The sequence below is a fragment of the Euprymna scolopes genome, chromosome 41 (genome assembly GCF_053919585.1).
Source record: "Euprymna scolopes isolate OS-2025 chromosome 41, ASM5391958v1, whole genome shotgun sequence".
Lineage (NCBI taxonomy): Eukaryota > Metazoa > Mollusca > Cephalopoda > Sepiida > Sepiolidae > Euprymna > Euprymna scolopes.
In genome coordinates this window covers 70101804-70124875 of record NC_136522.1, presented here as the reverse complement: position 1 = coordinate 70124875, position 23072 = coordinate 70101804, and the positions used below count along the sequence as shown (strand labels likewise).

The 23072-nt window shown below is 34.6% G+C and overlaps 1 protein-coding gene across 3 annotated transcripts in view; it reads left to right on the top strand.

The window, feature by feature from the left end:
- LOC145266607 (DNA-dependent protein kinase catalytic subunit-like) overlaps positions 1 to 23072 on the top strand; it is a 396502-nt gene that overhangs the window by 26515 nt on the left and 346915 nt on the right. For all 3 annotated transcript variants that reach the window (XM_080122502.1, XM_080122501.1, XM_080122503.1), the window contains 10 exons: positions 2273 to 2424; positions 7510 to 7602; positions 8291 to 8350; positions 8945 to 9040; positions 11236 to 11318; positions 13107 to 13191; positions 14965 to 15133; positions 17135 to 17280; positions 18233 to 18364; positions 20021 to 20163. In XM_080122502.1, the coding sequence (XP_079978628.1) occupies positions 2273 to 2424; positions 7510 to 7602; positions 8291 to 8350; positions 8945 to 9040; positions 11236 to 11318; positions 13107 to 13191; positions 14965 to 15133; positions 17135 to 17280; positions 18233 to 18364; positions 20021 to 20163 (1159 nt within the window). The remainder of the gene's footprint in view (positions 1 to 2272; positions 2425 to 7509; positions 7603 to 8290; positions 8351 to 8944; positions 9041 to 11235; positions 11319 to 13106; positions 13192 to 14964; positions 15134 to 17134; positions 17281 to 18232; positions 18365 to 20020; positions 20164 to 23072) is intronic.

The following is a 23072-nucleotide window of genomic DNA, read 5'->3' as shown; positions in this document are numbered from 1 at the left end:
ACAATTTTTACTAATTTTGACATATAATCATGTAATAGTGTTTTTACTTAAAATTTTCTTTTTTATATCCAATAATAAGGCACAAATACTAAAATCTTTTATTAAATTAAGAAAAGAAAAATCTTAAATAAAACTAAATTTGATAATTGTAAATTTTTGAATTTTAAAATAATTTTTAAAAATATATTTTTTTTTAATTTAAAATTTATTTTTAAAAAAAATTTATAGGCGGGGGGTGGGGGGTATTATGATTTGTGTGTTAAAGCCATAACCAATAACAAACTTAGACAGGGGTTTGATTTTTAAAGTTTTTTACATTTATGGCATATAATTGTGTAATAATGGTTTTTGTTAAAATGCATTTTTTGATATCCAATTATAATGTACTGGCATCAAATATTTTTTTTTAAATGAAGAAAAGAAACATTCTAAATAAAATTAAATTTGATGATTGTGTAACATGCGCACTATCGCAAATGGACAAAAAAATATATTTAAAATTCTGACTCGGCTTTTTTTTCTGTTTTAGTAAAATGCATTTATCACTATTACTTTCCAAACAATGCCTGCTTCTTGGTTTTTTTTTTCGACTATTCATTTCGTTTACAAAATTAACAAAACCTCACCATCTAAATACCAGCTTAAAAGTCTCACACCACCCATTTTGTTTCTACTCCTTCTTAACCCTTACCCAAATCTTAAGAACATTAATCATTCCCCACAGATATATCTAAATGTATACAAAGTAGTTAACCCTTTGCCCAAATCCTCCAAAAATTAGCATTTCCCACAAATATATCTAAATGTATGTAAAGTAGTTAACCCTTTGCTCAAATCCTCAAAAAAATTATCATTTCCCACAAATATATCTAAATGTATGTAAAGTAGTTAACCCTTTGCCCAAATCCTCAAAAAAATTATCATTTCCCACAAATATATCTAAATGTATGTAAAGTAGTTAACCCTTTGCCCAAATCCTCAAAAATTTAGACTTTTCCCACAAATATATCTAAATGTATGTAAAGTAGTTAACCCTTTGCCCAAATCCTCAAAAATTTAGACTTTTCCCACAAATATATCTAAATGTATGTAAAGTAGTTAACCCTTTGCCCAAATCCTCAAATATTTAGACTTTTCCAACAAATATATTTAAATGTATACAAAGTAGTTAACCCTTTGCCCAAATCCTCAAAAGAATTAGCATTTCCCACAAATATATCTAAATGTATGTAAAGTAGTTAACCCTTTGCCCAAATCCTTAAAAACATTATCATTTCCCACAAATATATCTAAATGTATGTAAAGTAGTTAACCCTTTGCCCAAATCCTTAAAAACATTATCATTTCCCACAAATATATCTAAATGTATGTAAAGTAGTTAACCCTTTGCCCAAATCCTTAAAAACATTATCATTTCCCACAAATATATCTAAATGTATGTAAAGTAGTTAACCCTTTGCCCAAATCCTTAAAAACATTATCATTTCCCACAAATATATCTAAATGTATGTAAAGTAGTTAACCCTTTGTCCAAATCCTTAAAAACATTATCATTTCCCACAAATATATCTAAATGTATGTAAAGTAGTTAACCCTTTGCCCAAATCCTTAAAAACATTATCATTTCCCACAAATATATCTAAATGTATGTAAAGTAGTTAACCCTTTGCCCAAATCCTTAAAAACATTATCATTTCCCACAAATATATCTAAATGTATGTAAAGTAGTTAACCCTTTGCCCAAATCCTTAAAAACATTATCATTTCCCACAAATATATCTAAATGTATGTAAAGTAGTTAACCCTTTGTCCAAATCCTTAAAAACATTATCATTTCCCACAAATATATCTAAATGTATGTAAAGTAGTTAACCCTTTGCCCAAATCCTTAAAAACATTATCATTTCCCACAAATATATCTAAATGTATGTAAAGTAGTTAACCCTTTGCCCAAATCCTTAAAAACATTATCATTTCCCACAAATATATCTAAATGTATGTAAAGTAGTTAACCCTTTGCCCAAATCCTTAAAAACATTATCATTTCCCACAAATATATCTAAATGTATGTAAAGTAGTTAACCCTTTGCCCAAATCCTTAAAAACATTATCATTTCCCACAAATATATCTAAATGTATGTAAAGTAGTTAACCCTTTGCCCAAATCCTTAAAAAAAATTATCATTTCCCACAAATATATCTAAATGTATGTAAAGTAGTTAACCCTTTGCCCTTTATTTCTACTTTTCATTTACCTTCCTTCAAAATTCAGATTCTCCGAAAATCTATGAGCTCCTCGTTTATACTCGGAAGGCCATCAACCCCGATGCAGCACTTACACGTTACGATATGCCCAAATCCGGATTGAACTTTTTGGCCCGACATTGTGCACTTTTTTCTCACTTTCTAATTGACATTTATGAGGTGAGTATCCATCTATCTTTTTTTTTCTTTTCTTTTTTTTTTTTTTTTTTACATGGTGGTCACAACTTATCAAGGCCCGAAGGCCACTCAGGGATAAGGGTTATTGTGTGTACAGTAATCAATGAGATAGTATTGTAGTAATCATTAGTATTGGGGGTTTTGAAAAAAGTGTCTTACTTAAGGGGGCGGTTTGTCAGGAGTTTGTTTATGTTGGACTTGAAGACCTCCAAGTTGTAGTCAGGTGTGAAACAGGCAAGCGGCAGAGAGTTCCACTGGCGTGCACTTCTAAGAAATAAGCTTTGCTCATGGAATCTACGTTTGGATTTAGGCACAGATAAAGAGTGGGGAAAATTATTGACAGTGGTTTCAGCCATCTGGCTGAACTCCTTGCCAAGACCAATGTGACTCTCTCCCTCCAGATATCCCTGTCCTCCATCAACTGCCTCAGATCTTCATGATCGTAGTTGCTGGATGTATATGGATCTAAGTCGTCCTATGCTCGTGGGGCCGTGCCATGGAGTCCACAACAATACAGTTCTCACCAGCTCTTGCTTGCTCCTCTCGCAGTGACTGGTAAATGGTGGTCACTCCTTGATGGTAGGAAATATGTCAGGTAGTATAAAATGAAGGGTTTCGCATTCTTTATTTATTATCTACTAGCGGGGGTACCCGGCGTTGCCCGGGTGTTTGTAGGTGTGTGTGGTGTTAAATAAAAAAGAACATGGGGGGGGGGGGCGAACCTGAAGCCCTGAGGCGAAGTTTGAAAATAAAATTAGTAAGAACCAAATTGACAGGTGCGCGCCCGGAAGTCGTTGAGCGTTACAACAACGACGTCAATGACCAGGTTTGTTTGTTATAAGCGAAGTAAAAAAAGAAAACAACGTTTTAATTAAAAACACAAAAAAAACCTAAGGCAAACGAACGATGGAAACAGAAAAACGAATACGTGAAAAATGGTTTAAATAAGCCTGTTTCGATATTAAAATTTAAAAAATCGGTGGGTACCCGGGTGTTTTTGGGTGTGTGGTCGGGGGTGGATAAGCGAAGTAAAAAAAAAAACCAGAAAAATGAACGTTACGTGAAAAATCTGGTTCAATATTTAAATTTAAAAAATCGAAAAAAAAAAAAAGACATCTCACACCAGAATTCGAACCCAAAACATTTAGATAATGAACCAACACGCTAATCGACTGACCTAACGTGGCGTACATGAAATTTGTTCAGTTTTTCAACTATTTAAAGTAAATACGGTCATGACGTCATCTGGTCCATGCGTAGAACCGCTCGTCGTCACAAGGGGACAGTTTTTGTTGATTGACATCCCCCCCACCACCACCCGTCGAAAATTGTCGATTTTTGGGGTGAAAAGATGAACGTTTTTGGCCAATTTTTCGATATTTTTTCAGCGAAGGATGGGGCTTCGATATGATACCGAGTTTGTGAATTTTCGTGTCTGTCGAAAGTTTTTAGCATACACACAAACATACATTTTCGCTTTTATATATATAGATTTATTTACTTCTACTTATTAAACGTTTCTGTTTCTAATCGTTCTCTTTTACGTTTTCTTGTTTGCTACTCTTTTTGTGATTGCTTTTACTTTTACGGGTCTCTGTGTTCTTACATATATAGGTGTGGGTGTGTATGCTTATTCTTACACCGTTTCTTGCCTTGGAAGGTCTTGACGTGTATGTGCAAATAACATAATCGTAAATACCTGCTTGCCTTTGCCAGCGGATGATGCCTTCTTGGTTGCTGATCTGCCATCTCGTGGGGAATGGTACTTACTACTGCAGACAGATGCATTAAAGAACACAAGATGGGATTCAAAGCTTCTATTGTTTATTCAAGGCAAGCCTATATCTGAACCCTGGTTGTCGGGGAGAGACCCTAATCTCCCATCTGCTTCACCTGCAGCCCAAAACAAACTCTCAGCCTATGTGGTCGCCAACCGGAAGCCTACGACCACACTTCCCGTGTCACCCTTAATTTCCTGTGCATTCTCTCTAGGTTGATGCCTGTCAAACCTAACCTTTTGTGACCCTGCCAACTCGCTTATGGGAAATGAAAATATACTTACATAACTTTCTATTTCTAAAACTACCTAGATAGCAATTAAGCTGGGATTCCCAATACCCAATAGTAGGTTGCCATAAAGTTGCTGCTTTATAGGATGATCTTGCCAAGATATATTTAACACTGTTCGTAGCATACCGGTGTACGTGCCATCTAGCTTTCTTTCCAACCTTTTGGTGTCAAGATAAGTATATTTCATTTAAAAAAATGAATGTAATGGTAGCTATGATAGGTCAGTGTAGGAGTGTGAGAATGTTCAATCGTACCAGGATGATTGATGTTTCCGAATTTTTGAGATGAGGATTGGTTATTCATATTGTTTTGATTCTTCGGACTATTGTTCTCATCTTCGCTGTTAAATTTCTGTGACAATTACCGGGTTTGACGAGATACACTTAAAGAAGGTTGGAGAGTTACATTAGCTGAAACAAAAAAAGTTTTTTGTGGAACTACACTATGATAGCGAAATCTGAAAAAAAAAATCGATTAAAAATATAAATCTGATATTTTGTGTCAGTTTCAACTAAAATCAATGATATTTACATAATTGGCATGTCAGAAGTACTTATATATTGTTGCATTATATTAAAAAAAAAACCCGAGTTTTCAATCTTTCATTAAAAAAAAACATGCCATATTGGGGGGGGGGACATGATATAACAATGGAAGTAACTCAGTTATGCTAAAAACAAGGCAAGTAGTTCATATTTATGATTGTTAATGCACAACTTCATCAAAAAATTGAAAATAGTTATACGCTATTTACCTCCCCTTGGAACTCTCCAGTGTTTTTTGTTTTTTTTTTAAGCCAAACATTTTATTTTCGTAAATTTCCATCAAAATATGTTTTCTTTAATAATTTTTTTCCCAACCTTATAGTCTTTCATAATTTTTGGATATACTCATTATTGTAATATGACAATTTTATAGTGTCTTAAGACAAAAAAAAAGCCCCTCAATGGGGGTCCTGGATATGACCTTAAACTATATCCAGTGGTGAGGCCCCAGCTTGTAGGCTTTGGAGAGTGTGGAGCCACCCTTTAATTACCATTGCTCCCAGGTCCACTCTGACCCAGAGTGGTAGTACCTGTTAGGGTCCCAACTATGGGTTAAATAGAAACCGACATGAAAACAACAAATATATTCTATTAAAAAAAATTTTTCTTCAAAATCTTTGGATTCGGCATTAAATAACCCGAAAAGTGTTGATATGCCGTAATACAAAAACAACTAACCAACCGGCTAAAGACCTATAAAAGAACGGATCGTAAAAAATCCAATCATTTGAAACCCCTAGCACCACTCTGCAACTTTTAGTTTGAAAATATGGAGACAGACAAACAGACAGACATATAGCTGTTTTTATTTTATTTTTATTTCGGACTATTAGTCTCATCTTTATTAGTTGTTGTTTGTTTGTTTTTATTGGTTCACAACGTTTCGGCCAACTTCCTCTGGCCTTCGTCAGGTGGTAACCGCGACGGATAGGAACTTCGAATCTCCTAACTGCATTCTCAGCCATCACTGCCATCCGTAGTTGTCGTCGTCTCACCACATTTTTGACCAATTACCTCTGGCACGCTTTGGGTGGGATTGAAACCGCTATCTTCAGACAATGTTCATCTGGAACCGTAGAGATTCAACGTCTCTATCGACTGCGCCACGGGCCCCGAAGGGCGATCAAGGTTGGATTCTTTGTTCTTATAAATCCACATTTATTCATTATCTGATCTTCCATAGTCGGGTCCGTACCGATTGGTATATATATATATTATTCCTTAATTGGAATTTTTTATTTTTGAGATGAGCATTTTTATGTTTTTATTTTATTTTTATTTTGGACTATTAGTCTCATCTTTATTAGTTGTTGTTTGTTTGTTTTTATTGGTTCACAACGTTTCGGCCAACTTCCTCTGGCCTTCGTCAGACAAACAGACAGACATATAGCTGTTTACATATTAGATTTTATAAAAACAAATTTTGGTGTACAGCTTCCTTTACCTAACAAGTAAGTACATAAAGCTTTTGTACAATTATAATTTTTTAATATTAGGGTAAAACTAGATAAGCACCGAATGCATCTAGAGTTACATTGTCCTGTTTTTGTTTTCACTGTTTTATTTTTTATTTATTTATTTTTATTTTCTATTTTAACATTTGTTTTTCCTTTGTGGAGTTATCTGCCCTTGTCTTTTCAAAACAAAAACAGATATCTCACTACTGATGCAATTCTCTATCTATATAAAAGCCAAGTACGTCCAAGGATGGAATACTGCTGCCATATCTGGGCAGGAGCTGCTAAAAACAGTCTATCCTGCCTTGACAGAGTACAAAATAGACTTTGTGGCTTAGTGGGGGATGCCCTTTTCTCTTCCCTGCAACCTCTCTCCCACAGAAGGGACGTTGCGAGCCTACCTTTATTTTATCATTATTTCCATGGTAGGTGCTCGTCTGAACTCCATCTCTGGTCCCCCCCCCCTCGCCAATCTTTTACGAAAAACACCCGTCTAGCTGAATCCACTGTCAAAAATTTCCCCCACTCTTTATCTGTGCCTAAATCAAAACGTAGATTCCATGAACAAAGCTTCTTTCTTAGAACTGCACGCCTGTGGAACTCTGTTCCGTCTGCCTGCTTCCTACCTGACTACAACCTGGATGTCTTCAAGTCCAACATAAACAAATTCCTGATGAACCACCCCCTTAAGTAGACACTTTATTAAATCCCCACACTAACATACTGTACTTGAGTGGCTTCTGAGCCTTGATAAGTGGTAACCACCCTGTAAAAAAGAAAAGAAAAAAAAGAACAGTGCATCTTAAGCTGCATTTGCTTGTTTTTGATTTCTTACACTGTTTTCTTTTTTTTTTTTTACTTGTTTTAACATTTGTTTTTAAATAAAAAGTTAAAAAGATTTTTTAAATTTTTTTAACTTTAAAACTTTTACTGAAAAAAATTTTTTTTTTAAATAAAATTTAAGAGAAATGTAAAAACTTTTTACTTCCTTGCAGGAAATGTATGATGCGTTGTTGAAATGGTGCAAGCATAATAACAAAGATTTGCGGATTCAGGGCCAAAATGCAATGGAAAGATTTATCACTCAGGTAAATTTTAATCCTTTTAAAAGCTAACCTTAATCACCATTGACATAACATCTTATATATTTCCTTTTTTCCTTCCTTTTTCCTTCCTTTTTCTTTCCTTTTTTCCTTCCTTTTTTACCTTTTCATTTTTCCTTTCCTTTTTTCCTTCCTTTTTCCTTTCCTTTTTTCCTTCCTTTTTTTCCTTTTCATTTTTCCTTTCCTTTTTTCCTTCCTTTTTCCTTTCCTTTTTTCCTTCCTTTTTCCTTTCCTTTTTGCCTTCCTTTTTCCTTCCCTTTTTCCTTTCCTTTTTTCCTTTTTTTTTTCCTTCCCTTTTTCTTTCCTTTAGATTCACCTCATTATCAAATGAAAAATTAATCATTTTTTTTTTATATGTTAACCAGTTTTTACTCTGAACTAATATTGGAATTTTTCATTTTTCTTTCATTTCTTTTTTCTTTTTCCATTTTTCATTTCCTTTTTTTTCATTTTCTTTTTATTTCCTTTTTTTTTTCATTTTCTTTTTATTTCCTTTTTTTTTCATTTTCTTTTTATTTCCTTTTTTTTTTCATTTTTTTTTTTAATTTCCTTTTTCTTTTCATTTTTTCTTTTCTTTTTTTTAAATTTTTTCATTTTTGTTTTTTGCATCTGAGGCGGGGGGAGGCTTTTTTTTTCTTTTTTTTTTCATTTTCATTTTTTCTTTTTTTTACAGATGTCAAAGATATTGACTTTTAGCAAAACCGAAGATCCGAGAGAATGTTCAATATTTAAGGTGATTTTTTTTTTTTTATTACATTTTCACCCAAACAAGGCATATTGTCACTTTGATGTAGGGGGCTACTATCAGCGACATAAGTTCCAGGGGTACTATGTAGGGAGTTTAGCAGCAAGATGTCTGTTCTGCATGTCAGTACAGTGGGGAAGCAGGAACCCGGAAGCGAGTTCCAAAGTCTAGCAGTTCTGGGGAAGAAGCTATTCTTGCATCTAGGGATCTCGACTGTGTAGGGGTGGGACTTTGCTGCTTGTCGGGTTTGTCAGGGGTATTTTCGTCGGGGGGGGGGGTACAAGTGCTTGTAGTTTGTCAGAGCATCCACCATTAAAATACTTGTAAAACAGGCAGAGGGATGCAACATTTCGTCGGTGGGACAGGGGCTGAAGTTTAGATGACAGTTCAGGACCTATCAGGTTGGCGACTCTCTTTTGTACCCTGTCCAGGAGTGAGAGACAAGCAGCAGATGCACCAGACCAAATGTGACAACAGTACTCCATACATTTTTTCTAAAAAACGTGTGACTCTATTTCATATATATATATATTTTTTCTATATATTTAATCTTACATTTTTCCATATATATTTTCTTTCTAGTTCTTTGCCAGAAAATTCCATGACATTATGGTAAATAATCAGTCGGGCAGGAATGATGTCAGTTTGGCTGTGAGAAGTTATGGACTCTTGGCAGCCGTAAGTTAGTTTCTATATTTTTTTATTTTTTTGTTTGTTTGTTTTTTTTAAGTGAAAGGCAGTCTGCATATTTGGATTCTAGTGATAACTGTTCTCATCTTGAGTATCATTTTCAAATTTCAGTCGATGTAACCTTCTTCAGCTTTCGAACTCAAGGAATCTTCCTTTCGAACTCTGGAATCTGCATGAAATTTCCCTTTCTCCTTTCTCTCCTTCTCTTTTTCCTTTCCCTTCTTTTCCCTCTTCCCTTTCTCTGGTCCTGAATATGACTTTAAGCTATATTTTTTTTTTTTTTTTTTATTACATTTTCACCCCAAACAAGGCAAATTGCCACTTTGGTGTAGGGGGCTACTATCAGGGGCAACAACTACTGGGGTACTATGTAGGGATTTGGGCAGCAAGATGTCGGTTCACGTTACACTTGAACTTCTGCACGTCAGTACTGTTGGGGAAGCAGGGACTTGGAATGGAATTCCAGAGTCTAGCGGTTCTGGAGAAGAAACTATTGGACTAAAAAGATCTTTTACATCTAGGGATCTCTACAGTGTGGGGGTGGGATTTAGCAGCCTGTCGGGTTTGACGAGGGTGCTCACGTCGTGGGGGCACAAGTGATTGCAGTTCGTCAGAGCATTCACCACTAAAATACTTGTAGATGATGAGGCCTCAGCTTGCGGGCTTTGGGGAGTGTGGAGCCACCCTTTAATTGCCATTGCTCCCAGGTCCACTCTGACCCGAAGTGGTAGTACCTGTTAGAAACCGACTTGAAAAAACCCCAAATATATTCTATTAAAAAAATTGTTCCTCAAAATCACTGGATTCGGCATTAAATAACCCGAAAAGGGTTGATATGCCGTAAAACAAAAACAACCAACCAAACCTTCCTTTTCTCCTTTTTCCCTTTCCTTTATTTAATCCACGAGGGTAGCATTACGTTTAGATTTAAGCACAGATAGAGAGTAGGGGAAACTGTTGATTGTGGTTGTAGCTAGATGAGTGTTTTTTTTTATAAAAGTCTGACAAAGGGGCAATCATAAATGAGCACTTGCCATGAAAATAATGAAAGAGCAGAGAAACTTTACGTCACCCGTCTCTCGGAATGATTCTGTTTACAGATTAGAGATATCATGACATGCACTAAATCTGACCCTGGTCAAAATTCATACTAGCTAACTTAATTGCCATTGATGTAGGGTCCCTAATATATAACCTTATGAGAGGATTGTTAGAAACATAAAAACAAATTGTGAAAAACTGGATATTTGTTGTATGAATGTCGGATGATGAACGATGGATTACAAAAACTAAAGAACTTTATGGATCTACTGGCAGGAAGACCTGATGTGGCCCTGGATTGAATGAGGATCGCTACCATGAACTTTTTCACTATACAGCATAATGATGTTGACACACTGGTTCTCATTAGATCACCAAAGTTAAGCAATGTTGAGTCTGGTCAGTACCAGATGGGTGACCATTTGAGAATACCAGGCGCCGTATGTAGTAGGACGTTGATACTTTTCTGCGAGAATTGCAAAAACCTAACATTGTTATCTACCTTAACAGGAATATACATGCGACTGGAGACCGCTTGTGAACTTGATATTTCCATGAAAATTCTTCCTTTGGAGGAAACTGATTCAATCTGCCAAGGGTTAGGGTACTACTTCAGTTCAGGTACTTTTTTATTACACTCATAACACCATTTTACTCTGGTTGACCATTTGGAACTTCCAGGTGCTCTCTGCTTATCTCGGCATTGGTTCCAGTCATCCTGGACTTCTCCTTCCCACTAGGCTCAAACAGTGCCAATTCAGGAAAGGTGTGGTTGGAGATTGTGGAACCTTTGCTTTACAATTACATATGCAACCACCCTTACAGGGGGTATCTATTGTCTTTCAAAACTGAATGGAGGTATTACTCTGTTTTTACTGTCCTTTCCTCTGATTTCAGTCACTAAATAGTCATTCCAAATATTTTTCTCTTCTTTTTATTCAGTTACCGTCAATTGGTATGTGTTTACATCTATTTATCCGGATCACGGCTTTGTTCAGATGTTTGTGTAACATTTTCAGTAACAAAAAAAGGTCTTCATATAAAAATGCTTTTTATATCCTTTGCACTTCTTTTCCAGAACATGTTACCGAAGTTGTGTTTATGTTATGGATGTTTTAGCTTATATTTTTTTTTGTTTCTAGCCTTGCAAGAAATTCCTTTCTATCAAAGATGTCCGAGTAATGTTTCAAGAAATGTTGTGTCGATGCAGACAACAATTTAAAGGGTAAGACAAAAATTATTCATGATTTTGAAAGAAAATATGGAAACTTTTTCTCTTTTCCCCCTTCCCTTTCTCCTTTTTCCCCTCTCTTTCTCCTTTTTCTTTTCCCTCTCTTTTTCCTTTTCCCTCTCTTTCTCCTTTTTCCTTTCCTTTCTCTTTTTCCCCATTCCTTTTCTCTTTTTCTTTTCCCTCTTCTCCCTTCTTTCTCTTTTTTTCATCACTTTCTCCTCTTCCCTTCTCTTTCTCCTTTTCTCCCTTCCCTTTTCCTCTTCCTTTTCCTTCTTCCTGTTCCCTTTCCTCTTCCTTTCTCCTTTTCCTCTTCCTTTCTCCTTTTCCTCTTCCTTTATCCTTTTCCCCTTCTTTTCTCCTTGTCCCCTTCTTTTCTCCTTGTCCCCTTCCTTTCTCCTTGTCCCCTTCCTTTCTCCTTTTCCCCTTCCTTTCTCCTTGTCCTCTTCTTTTCTCCTTGTCCCCTTCCTTTCTCCTTTTCCCCTTCCTTTCTCCTTGTCCCCTTCTTTTCTCCTTGTCCCCTTCCTTTCTCCTTGTCCCCTTCTTTTCTCCTTGTCCCCTTCTTTTCTCCTTGTCCCCTTCTTTTCTCCTTTTCCCCTTCCTTTCTCCTTTTTCCCCTTTCTTTCTCCCCTTCCTTTCTCTTTCCCCCCTTCCCTTTCTCTTTTCCCCCTTCCCTTTTCCTTTCTCTTTTTCCTCCCTTTCTCCTTTTTCTTTTGTCCAGCCACTGCCGCACCTTGATTAACCATTCTATTTTCAGGTTATCCCTTTTGTGTGTTTTTGTGAACCATTTCTTCCCATTAACCTCACTTCCTTTACCTTTTTGCTTTCTTTTTACTATTACATTTTAGGAAAATGTCGAAAATATATCTTTTATCAAAAATAAAACCATCTAATGAATTTTTTTCTTTTTAATTGCATTTTAGATTTTTTTTTTTAAATTTTAGATTTTTTTTAATTGCATTTTAGATTTTTTTAATTGCATTTTAGATTTTTTTTAATTGCATTTTAGATTTTTTTTTTTAAATTTTAGATTTTTTTTAATTGCATTTTAGATTTTTTTTAATTGCATTTTAGATTTTTTTTTTTAAGTTTTAGATTTTTTTTTAATTGCATTTTAGATTTTTTTTAATTGCATTTTAGATTTTTTTTAATTGCATTTTAGATTTTTTTTAATTGCATTTTAGATTTTTTTAATTGCATTTTAGATTTTTTTAATTGCATTTTAGATTTTTTTTTTAAATTTTAGATTTTTTTTTAATTGCATTTTAGATTTTTTTAATTGCATTTTAGATTTTTTTAATTGCATTTTAGATTTTTTTTAATTGCATTTTAGATTTTTTTAATTGCATTTTAGATTTTTTTTTTTAATTTTAGATTTTTTTTTAATTGCATTTTAAATTTTTTTATTTTAGATTTTTTTTTTAATTGCATTTTAGATTTTTTTTAATTGCATTTTAGATTTTTTTTTTTTAAATTTTAGATTTTTTTTTTTTTAATTTTAGATTTTTTTTTTTAAATTTTAGATTTTTTTTTTTAAATTTTAGATTTTTTTTTAAATTTTAGATTTTTTTTTTTTAATTTTAGATTTTTTTTTTTTAATTTTAGATTTTTTTTTTTTAATTTTAGATTTTTTTTTTTTAAATTTTAGATTTTTTTTAATTACATTTTAGATTTTTTTTAATTACATTTTAGATTTTTTTAATTGCATTTTAGATTTTTTTTAATTGCATTTTAGATTTTTTTTAATTGCATTTTAGATTTTTTTTTTTTTTAATTGCATTTTAGAGATGCAGAAGAAATAAAAGACCAGCTGTACAGTTTGCCAAGTTATTTAGAAGCTTTGGCCAGCATCGTCAAGGAACTGGACTATGTAAGTTAACAATTACGGGTACTTGTTTGGAACTACCCCTTCCCTTATGAAAAAAACAAACAAAGAAAATCTGTATGATGTATATACCTGTGACATTATTACTGTATGATGTATATACCTGTGACATTATTACTGTATGACGTATATACCTGTGACATTATTACTGTATGATGTATATAGCTGTGACATTATTACTGTATGATGTATATACCTGTGACATTATTACTGTATGATGTATATACCTGTAACATTATTACTGTATGATGTATATACCTGTAACATTATTACTGTATGATGTATATACCTGTAACATTATTACTGTATGATGTATATAGCTGTGACATTATTACTGTATGATGTATATACCTGTAACATTATTACTGTATGATGTATATACCTGTGACATTATTACTGTATGATGTATATACCTGTAACATTATTACTGTATGATGTATATACCTGTAACATTATTACTGTATGATGTATATACCTGTAACATTATTACTGTATGATGTATATACCTGTAACATTATTACTGTATGATGTATATAGCTGTGACATTATTACTGTATGATGTATATAGCTGTGACATTATTACTGTATGATGTATATACCTGTGACATTATTACTGTATGATGTATATACCTATGACATTATTACTGTATGATGTATATACCTATGACATTATTACTGTATGATGTATATACCTGTGACATTATTACTGTATGATGTATATACCTGTAACATTATTACTGTATGATGTATATACCTGTAACATTATTACTGTATGATGTATATACCTGTGACATTATTACTGTATGATGTATATACCTATGACATTATTACTGTATGATGTATATACCTATGACATTATTACTGTATGATGTATATACCTGTGACATTATTACTGTATGATGTATATAGCTGTGACATTATTACTGTATGATGTATATACCTGTGACATTATTACTGTATGATGTATATACCTGTGACATTATTACTGTATGATGTATATAGCTGTGACATTATTACTGTATGATGTATATAGCTGTGACATTATTACTGTATGATGTATATACCTGTGACATTATTACTGTATGATGTATATACCTGTCACATTATTACTGTATGATGTATATAGCTGTGACATTATTACTGTATGATGTATATACCTGTGACATTATTACTGTATGATGTATATAGCTGTGACATTATTACTGTATGATGTATATACCTGTGACATTATTACTGTATGGTGTATATACCTGTGACATTATTACCATATGATGTGTATACCTGTGACATTATTACCGTATGGTGTATATACCTGTGACATTATTACCGTATGATGTATATACCTGTGACATTATTACTGTATTTTTCTTTTTCTTCTTTTCCGTTCTTAATACCTACGTATGCATTTCATTCCGTGGCATCACGCTCAAGCTACACCTTAAAATGCTGACGTGACATTAACTCAGTACGTCAGACATAAATATCCATACATATCCTGGATTGGTCATTTAAGGTTACGTTAAAATACATTTGGTCTCTCTCTCCCTCTTTCTCCCTCTCCGCGAGTAAAATCTCTCTCCAAATGAAACCTTGAAAACTTGGCAGAGTCTCGTTGTGCAATTCACGAATGAAAAGTCTATTTCGCTCACGTCAAAGTACACATGAAGAACATTTTATCGATTTTGGGTTCTTGATCGCTCACAGGCGCGAACAACCATGTCTTCGTTTAATGAAACTGTTGCACTTCTTTGTTTTCAGATTTCGGAAGAATCGTTGCTGACTCTTGAAGATTTACTCGTGTTGATGCTTGAGCACTTCCCTCAAGTGATGGTCCGACGACAATTCATCAGCATAAAAGCGGCCGTTAAACTGATGCTGGCGCTGATGCCTATGGAGAGTTTATTCAGGGAATTCCTCTCGGGTGCAGGTAACAATCTATTTAGATTAAAAAAAAAATGTCAATTTAGTCTCTCCTTCTTTGACAACATCCAATGAAGAGTCTTGAGTCTAATAGGTCCGCACTATCAGCCAAGCTCCAACCTCTGTCTCCTCACCATAATGTCCCATTCTTCTGCCTATTTTACAAGTATTTTAAGGGAATGTGCTTTGACAAACGCATAACACTTGTGCTTCCTTAAAGTATGTACTCCTGTAGCAACTCGCCACAAATATTAAAAGTGGCTGTACAAGGAACTTTTTGCGATGACTTAACATGACTTTTCTTGTATTACTAGCAGGCTGCCTGGCATTGCCCAGTCATAGAATATGCTTCAATATGATATTTTGATTAATGAAGATTTCATATTCATTTATATATGTACCCAATACATAGTAATTATTTAAAAAATTAAAAAATAAATGACTCTTGTGCCACCACCGAGAATCGAAACCATACAATTTACTTTTTCTTTTGATGTTAATTCCTGAGCTATGAAGACATGTTTGCTGCAAGGCTAAAAATCAAAACATGAACCAATAGCTATTACATTACCCATGCATATTCGTAATGCCGTTGTTTGACCTCCACCTGGAAAATTCATTTTTTTTTTTTTAATTTTCACACTTTTGCACCGATTTTCCTTGGTTAGAACCCAAATATAAAGTTTCGCATGGGTTCGAATACCCTATATATTAAGTTTCATGTCTGTCGACCAAAACATAACAGGGGAGTTTGATAGGCAAAATTTTGAAACAAATATATATATATATATGCATGCATAAATATATATAGAAAAAGGTTTTTGTTTACTATAAGCTTTTTACGCAAATATTACACAAGTATAAATCATGTAGAATATTTGCATGAATATAATTACACGTAATACTTAACTAAAGATGATCATCCCATAAGAAAACCGAAAAAACTAATAGGAAATTAATTAAAATAAATGTTTTAAAGAATATGCAAATTAGCTAGATCTTTTTTGCAGATGAATACAATTCCACCACCCATATAAAACAAAGTTATATTTTCTTTTTAACTAAATAGAAAATAGAGTTTTCAATATGAATATCAACACCACACAAAAAAACAAATATAGGAGTATAAATATGTCTCTTAATATTTGTCCTAGACAAACTGTTGATGAACTAAATGTCTTTCTCACACTACGGTTTCACAGTAAATTTTTGCAGTTCTTGTCCAAAATTTTCGTGGCGCACTGGTTAGAGTTCTTGAAAAAATCAATTGTAAAAAGTGATATTCTCCTGAAGGTTGGAGGTTCAGTCTTCAGTGTGGGCAACCGAAAAATACAATTTTGAATTACTTAGGACCTCTATCCAGTCATGGCTGACAGAACAAGAGCATGCTACCCCTGTGACGTAAATAAAGGGTTCTGCTCGAAATTCCATCCAAACTCCCGAGTTCGACAGAAAAATTCCTGAGTTCAACACTGAAACATTGAGAAAAATCACACTCAAGATGAGAACAGTAGTCCGATGAATCCAAATAATACGACTGATATGTATTCCTAAAAATAATATCTTGCGAATATGGTTAACGCATGCTGGATATGGCTAACGCATCTTGGATATGGCTTAAAACTATATCCGATGGTGAGGCCCCACCTTGCGGGCATTGGGGAGTGTGGAGTCACCCTTTAATTGCCATTGCTCCCAGGTCCACTCTGACCCGGAGTGGTAGTACCTGTTAGGGTCCCAACTATGGGTTAAATAGAATCTGACTTAAAAAAATATACTCCATTAAAAATCGTTCCTCAAAATCACTGGATTCGGCATTAAATAACCTGAAAAAGGTTGATATGCCGTAAAACAAAAACAACCAACCAGCATGCTGAAAATGATAAAATATTTTTTATTTTTTTATTTTTTTTTTTAAATTACTCTTAAATATTTTATGATCAGTTTTGAGAACTTCACCTTATTTATTGATGATGTTTAAAATAATGAATTTGTTGTTTTTCTTCAGTGTACAAAGGTCTGATAAGGACATGCTCTCATCCCGTTGTCATAGAAACCGAATCATCTGCAGATTCCACCAGCTTCAAGAAACGGATATCATTCAAAGATTACATGAATTTCTGGACTGGATTACTGAACAGCGCCAACAACAAGGTATCTATATTTTATGTGTCTTGAGTGTTTTTTTCTTAGAAACTACTGGCTGAAATTTTGTATGGACTTCTGTTACGATAAGGTGCAGCGAACTAAGTGTTATGGTACCCGTTTGATGCATAGTTAGGGATTAATAAGGATTAGTCACCAAAATACCACATTTACTTCTTTTTTGAAACTTCTAGATGAAATTAGATGTATGGATAACTTGTACTTGAAACGACATTCACCCTGGAGGAGTTGAGTGGGCTTCATGAAGATGCACATCTCATACCGCTGCGGCCCAAGCCCGGCGATCGGAGGCAAGATCCCGAGTGAGCAATAGCCAGTCACGTCTCCAACGAGACAGGCCATAGATGAGCGGGCCCGAAATAAGTTCAGCGTCGGCTTTGATAGTCCCGAGCCACGTTCTTAGCTGGCCACCGACACGCTTTTTCCAGCCGGGTAGAGGACGTGGGGAGATAGCCTCGTGGATAAAGACCCCTGCATCACAGCGAGAGGCATGGCCGAACCATCGAAGGCGTCGGGCCCGCAGTAGGTCATGTATGGATAAGGAGCAGCAGAAAAAGTATTATGGTATCCGTTGGACGCATAATTAGGACACATTTACTCTAGATTTTCTATTTTTTTGAAAACTGCTGGGCCGATCTGGCTGAAATTTTGTATAGGCCTTTGTTATGATAAAGTGCAGCAAACTAAGTAATATGGTATCCGTTTGATGCAGATTTAAGGATTAATATGGATTAGTATTTAAAGTAAAAAAATAGGTACTTGTACAGTTTAATCAAGACATTAAAAAATGAAAATATCGAAAAAAATATTATATATTGTACGTATCTGTTATGGAACGAAGTTCTCTGAAAAAAAAAATTCACTTAATTTCATCAAGTAGTTTGTATTACACAGTATTTTCTTATTTATGTCTAACATTTTCCAATTTTTTCCTTATTAGGAATTGGCTTTTATCGGATATAGCATCGGAGAAAGAAATGCTATGACTGAAATCCTCTATAATGTAATTATGTCATCGATGTTGCGAATTCTAAACAGGCTGGATTTATCTGTGGCTCAGGGAGGAATACAGGTGAGAAACTTCAATATTCTGCAAGTTTGGATTTCTCTGCATGTTGAAGGTCATCGTAATAGATTTCGCTAATATTGAGATTAATATTGAGATTAATTGATAACTAGCAGGACCTGTGGAACACATATGTAATATATTGATGTTGGCATTCTGTAGATGTTCAGTGTAAATGGAGATGCTCTGATATTATTGTAGCTTTTTTGTTAAAACTGCAATAGTATTTATCTAAGCTAGTAGGAACGCCCGGCAAAGCCTGGTCGTTACGTTAAAGTATGCTTGAATATGAAAATTTGATTCTTGCAGATTTCATATATATTATTATACAGTTAATGTTCTATCGATTTTTTTTTGTATATTATAAAGTTGCGAATATAAAAAAGTGTATCTATATGATGGGTGTATTAGCTTGAATCGAAACCGAAATAAAAACTTTAACTTGAGTCCTTCAGCCTAAATCGAAACCGAAACCAAAACTTATGAAGAATTCTTGGTAAAATTATTTATGACAAGAAATAGGAGAACATAACAATTAAACGACCCGGATGTAAGTGTGACACACAAAAGAACCCACACGCTATGATCCAGAACCTGACCCAACGTCACATTGGCATCTTCTGGTAGTTTTCGGTAAACAACCAGAAAAGTTGCTGGAAAAAGCCAATGCGAACATTGCCAGACGATAAATTCAAGAATAAAACTTTAGCACAAGAAGATAAGATTTTTCATTTAATTTTATGGAAGAAATATTTGCTCTCCCCGACTTATCGGAGAGGGACCTATGTTTTCCGTGGCATCCATTTGGACGATTGCCAGATAACCATCCATTAGTTTTTCTGTGAAATTTTGCCGCAAATTGTATTTCATTAAATAGATGTACAAAGTAAAAAAAAATTTATTTTTGCGAAAATTCTCGTTGAGTCCCCAGGGACTCACAAGAGGTCAAAAATGCCCCAAAATGGCCAAAAATTACACGTTTTGCCCTATAATTTTTGTCTGGTTCTGGTTTGCATCCCTTTGGGACTTTTAGAGCTAAAAATAACATGCCCTTTTGGAGCTCTTTTATCATATTACTTAAAAACTTGATATGTATATCTATACAGTGGTTTTCCATGGTGCTGAATTCAAATATACATGTCTTAAGGTGTGAAACTGCACCATTTTTCCACTTTCACAAGGAATCAGCATTCCTAGGAGCTCAAAAGGCCCCAAAATTGCAAAAAAATGACATTTTTTGCCCCATCCATTATATTTTTCTGAAACTTGGCGAAAATGTGAAGGCAATTGTTTTTCATATAAATGCAGTATCACCGACCCTGGAAAAATTCTGCTTCGCATCCCTGAATCATTTCTTCACTATTTTTTTTTTTTTTTTGAAAAAAGTATATTAAATTTTTTTTGTTTTTTTTGAAAAAAGTATATTAATTTTTTTGTTTTTTTTTGAAAAAGTATATTAAATTTGTTTTGGGAAAAATGTATATTTGATTTTTTTTTTTTTGAAAAATGTATATTAAATTTTATTTTTTTTTGAAAAATGTATATTAAATTTTTTTTTGGAAAGATGTATAATAAATTTTTTTTCTTCTTTTGAAAAAAGTATATTCATTTTTTTGATAAAAGTATTTTTATTTTTTTTTAAATTTTCTTTTTATTATTAAGCAAACATCCTCTGAAGGGCATTCGAGTTCTACAAGTGATAATAACTTGACAGATAATATAGAATCAGCTGATCCCATCTTCGGCCTGAAACCAATCTGTCCAACAGATCATCTGATCTTTGTGAATCTTGTCAACTTTTCCTGGTAAGATTATGAAAAAATAAATAAATAAGTGACCTCTATCTTGTGTGTTGTGTTTCGAAACATTCGTTTTTTGATGCAAAAGACTGAAAATGGCGGAAGTATGCCAGGAATTCAGCTGCTAATTAACAAAGATGGACCACCTCAACACAGGACAACATAGTGAAATTATTTGAACTTGGCTGAATTGTAAACTACTGGTGAATGCTGTTATATTAAAGTAATGTGTTGGTTTTTGTCCAGAATTCCCCTATATTTAAAAATAAAAATTTTAAAAATCTACCTGATGTATGAAACAAGAACATCATATTCCAAAAATCATATAAATTAATCAAGTAGTTTTAGTTTTAAATAAGAAAATTAAATTTTATGAGTATCAGAGTGTCTTGCTAGCCATTTTGAAAAAAAAAAAAAGAAGCGCACACACACAAGGGAGATGACTCAATTCATACCAGATTTCTGTTGTAATGCCTATGAATTCCCATTAATTACTTACAAATAATTTTTCTATATAAAAATTACTTACAAATAATTTTTCTATATAAAAATGAAACTACTTTATGTGATTTTTGAATCATGATATTTTCGTTATGGGACAATTCCAATATTTTTCCTGATTCTGTACTAAATTTCCGATAGAGAAATGGGTAGAGAGCATGAGTTCTGCATTTAAGCCTCACGTAGCAGGGCAGCTCTCGGACTGTTCGTCAAAAATGCATTATCGACTTGTATGTTGACTATTCAAATGGAACTGGTCATCGGACATTTTCCCCAAAAGGTCTCTATCAAAATTTTTTTTTTTTTAATTTTTTTTTTTTTTACACAGTGGTCACCACTTATCAAGGCCCGGAAGCCACTCAGGGATAAGGGTTATTGCAAGTACATTACGTTGATCTTTGCTGCCACTAGTGGCATGATCGATAGTTCCTGATTGAATTTATGCCTCACAAAATCTTATCCGCTAGTGTGACTTGACTTGAGCGACTTGAGTTATTCCAATAAATATAAAGTCGGCCTTTTTCATATAGATGATAGTAATTTGTCTAATATTCCAGACTTCTCAGATTTCTTGTATCGATTGATGATAACTTCCTTCCGTTCGTTATAATCTTTGCTGTTTTCTATATCAGTTTTTTTAATAGTTATATAAGTTTTTTATTAATGTAGCCACCTTCTGCCTCAATCACTGCCTTGATACAGGTCCGGAACTGGGAGCATACCTTTTCAATAAGTGCCTGTGGGAGCTCAGCGAATACTCGGCGGATGGCAGCGATCAGGCTGGCTTTAGTGCTGTGGGAGGTAATGTTGGTGATGTTTTCGACGTATGACCAAACAAAGTATTTGCGTGGGTTTAGGTCAGGGCGGGGGGGGAGGGGGGGGGGCAATCGAGAGAAGGATACAAAGTTGCAGTATTCCTTCTGAAGCCAAAGTCTGGGTCTCTTTGGACTTGTGGGCGCCGAATCCTGCTGCCATACTCAAAGTCTGCCAATGGCCACCTGATTGCACCAGGGAATCACCACACTCTACAGCACATCCAGGTACGCTTTGGTGTTGACTTTCAAACCAACTTCAAAGACGTGAGGTGGCATGCTGTGACTCTCACTTGAAACGACACCAAAGATGATAACCGTGGCCAGAAACTTGTTTTCATCACCCTGAGCATGTCCTTGTTAATCGTGGCACTCTCTAGCAATGCATTTTGAGGGTGCTGGCAATGGTCCTGTTGTCATAACTGTGATGCGCAGAGAGCATGAATTGTACAGTGGCGCATCTCCGATCTCGCTCATTGAATATTGTGTCACTTTCAAACATGATAGAAGGCTCCTATCACTGTTGGGAGTTGTACACAACTGGCCAACCAGTAGATAGTCTGCAACAAAAAAAGAAAACCCGGTTTTCATCAAATGGAAATGGAATCATGTTGTCTCTTCTAGGGTGACAATTTTATCATTCCACCGTCTATACAAAATAGATTTTTCTATATGTAGGGAGATTTCTCAATAAGAACCAACTTTTTTAGGGTATTTTCTTATAGGTGATAAAATTAGGAATATTGTAGTTCAAGCTCCTCGGCTTAACGTTCATAGGGAACATGAGTTGGATCATTGCCAAGGCTGCTGCAAAGAAGGTGGGCTCTCTCTAGAAAGTTACTTATGCCTGAAATTATCCTGTACCTCTACAAAGCCACCATTCGCCCATGTATTGAGTACTGCTGTCACATTTGGGCTGGTGCATCTGCTACAAGTCTCTCGTTCCTGGACAGGGTTCAAAAGAGAGTCGCCAACCTGATAGGTCTCGAACTGTCATCCAAGCTTCAGCTCCTGCTCCATCGACGTAATGTTGCATCCCTCTGCCTGTTTTACAAGTATTTTAATGGTGGATGCTCTGACGAACTACAAGCACTTGTACCCCCTCGACGTGAATACCCCCAACAAACCCGACAAGCAGCAAAGTCCCACCCCTACAGAGTTGAGATCCCTAGATGCAAGAAAGCCTTTTACTCTAATAGCTTCTTCCTCAGAATTGCAGGACTTTGGAATTCTCTTCTGGGTTCTTGCTTCCCCAACTGTACTAACATGCAGAATGGAGTAGAAAGCTCTTTTACACCTAGGAATCTCTACTGTGTAGGGATGGGATTTATCTGCTTGGTGGGGGTGTTTACATCGAGGGGATACAAGTGCTTGTAGTTCGTTGGAGCATCCATCATTAAAATACTTGTAGAACAGGCAGAGGGATGCAACATTTTGTCAATGGGACAGAGGTTGAAGCTGAATTTGACTTTAAGACAAAAACAAAATGAAAATTATGGCCACTAAATGAAAATAAACCCTAGCTAGACGGAAGCTATCTCTATCAGCCATCCTTCCCATGAATAAAACAAACAAAAACATAAAAAAGATATAAAGAGAAGG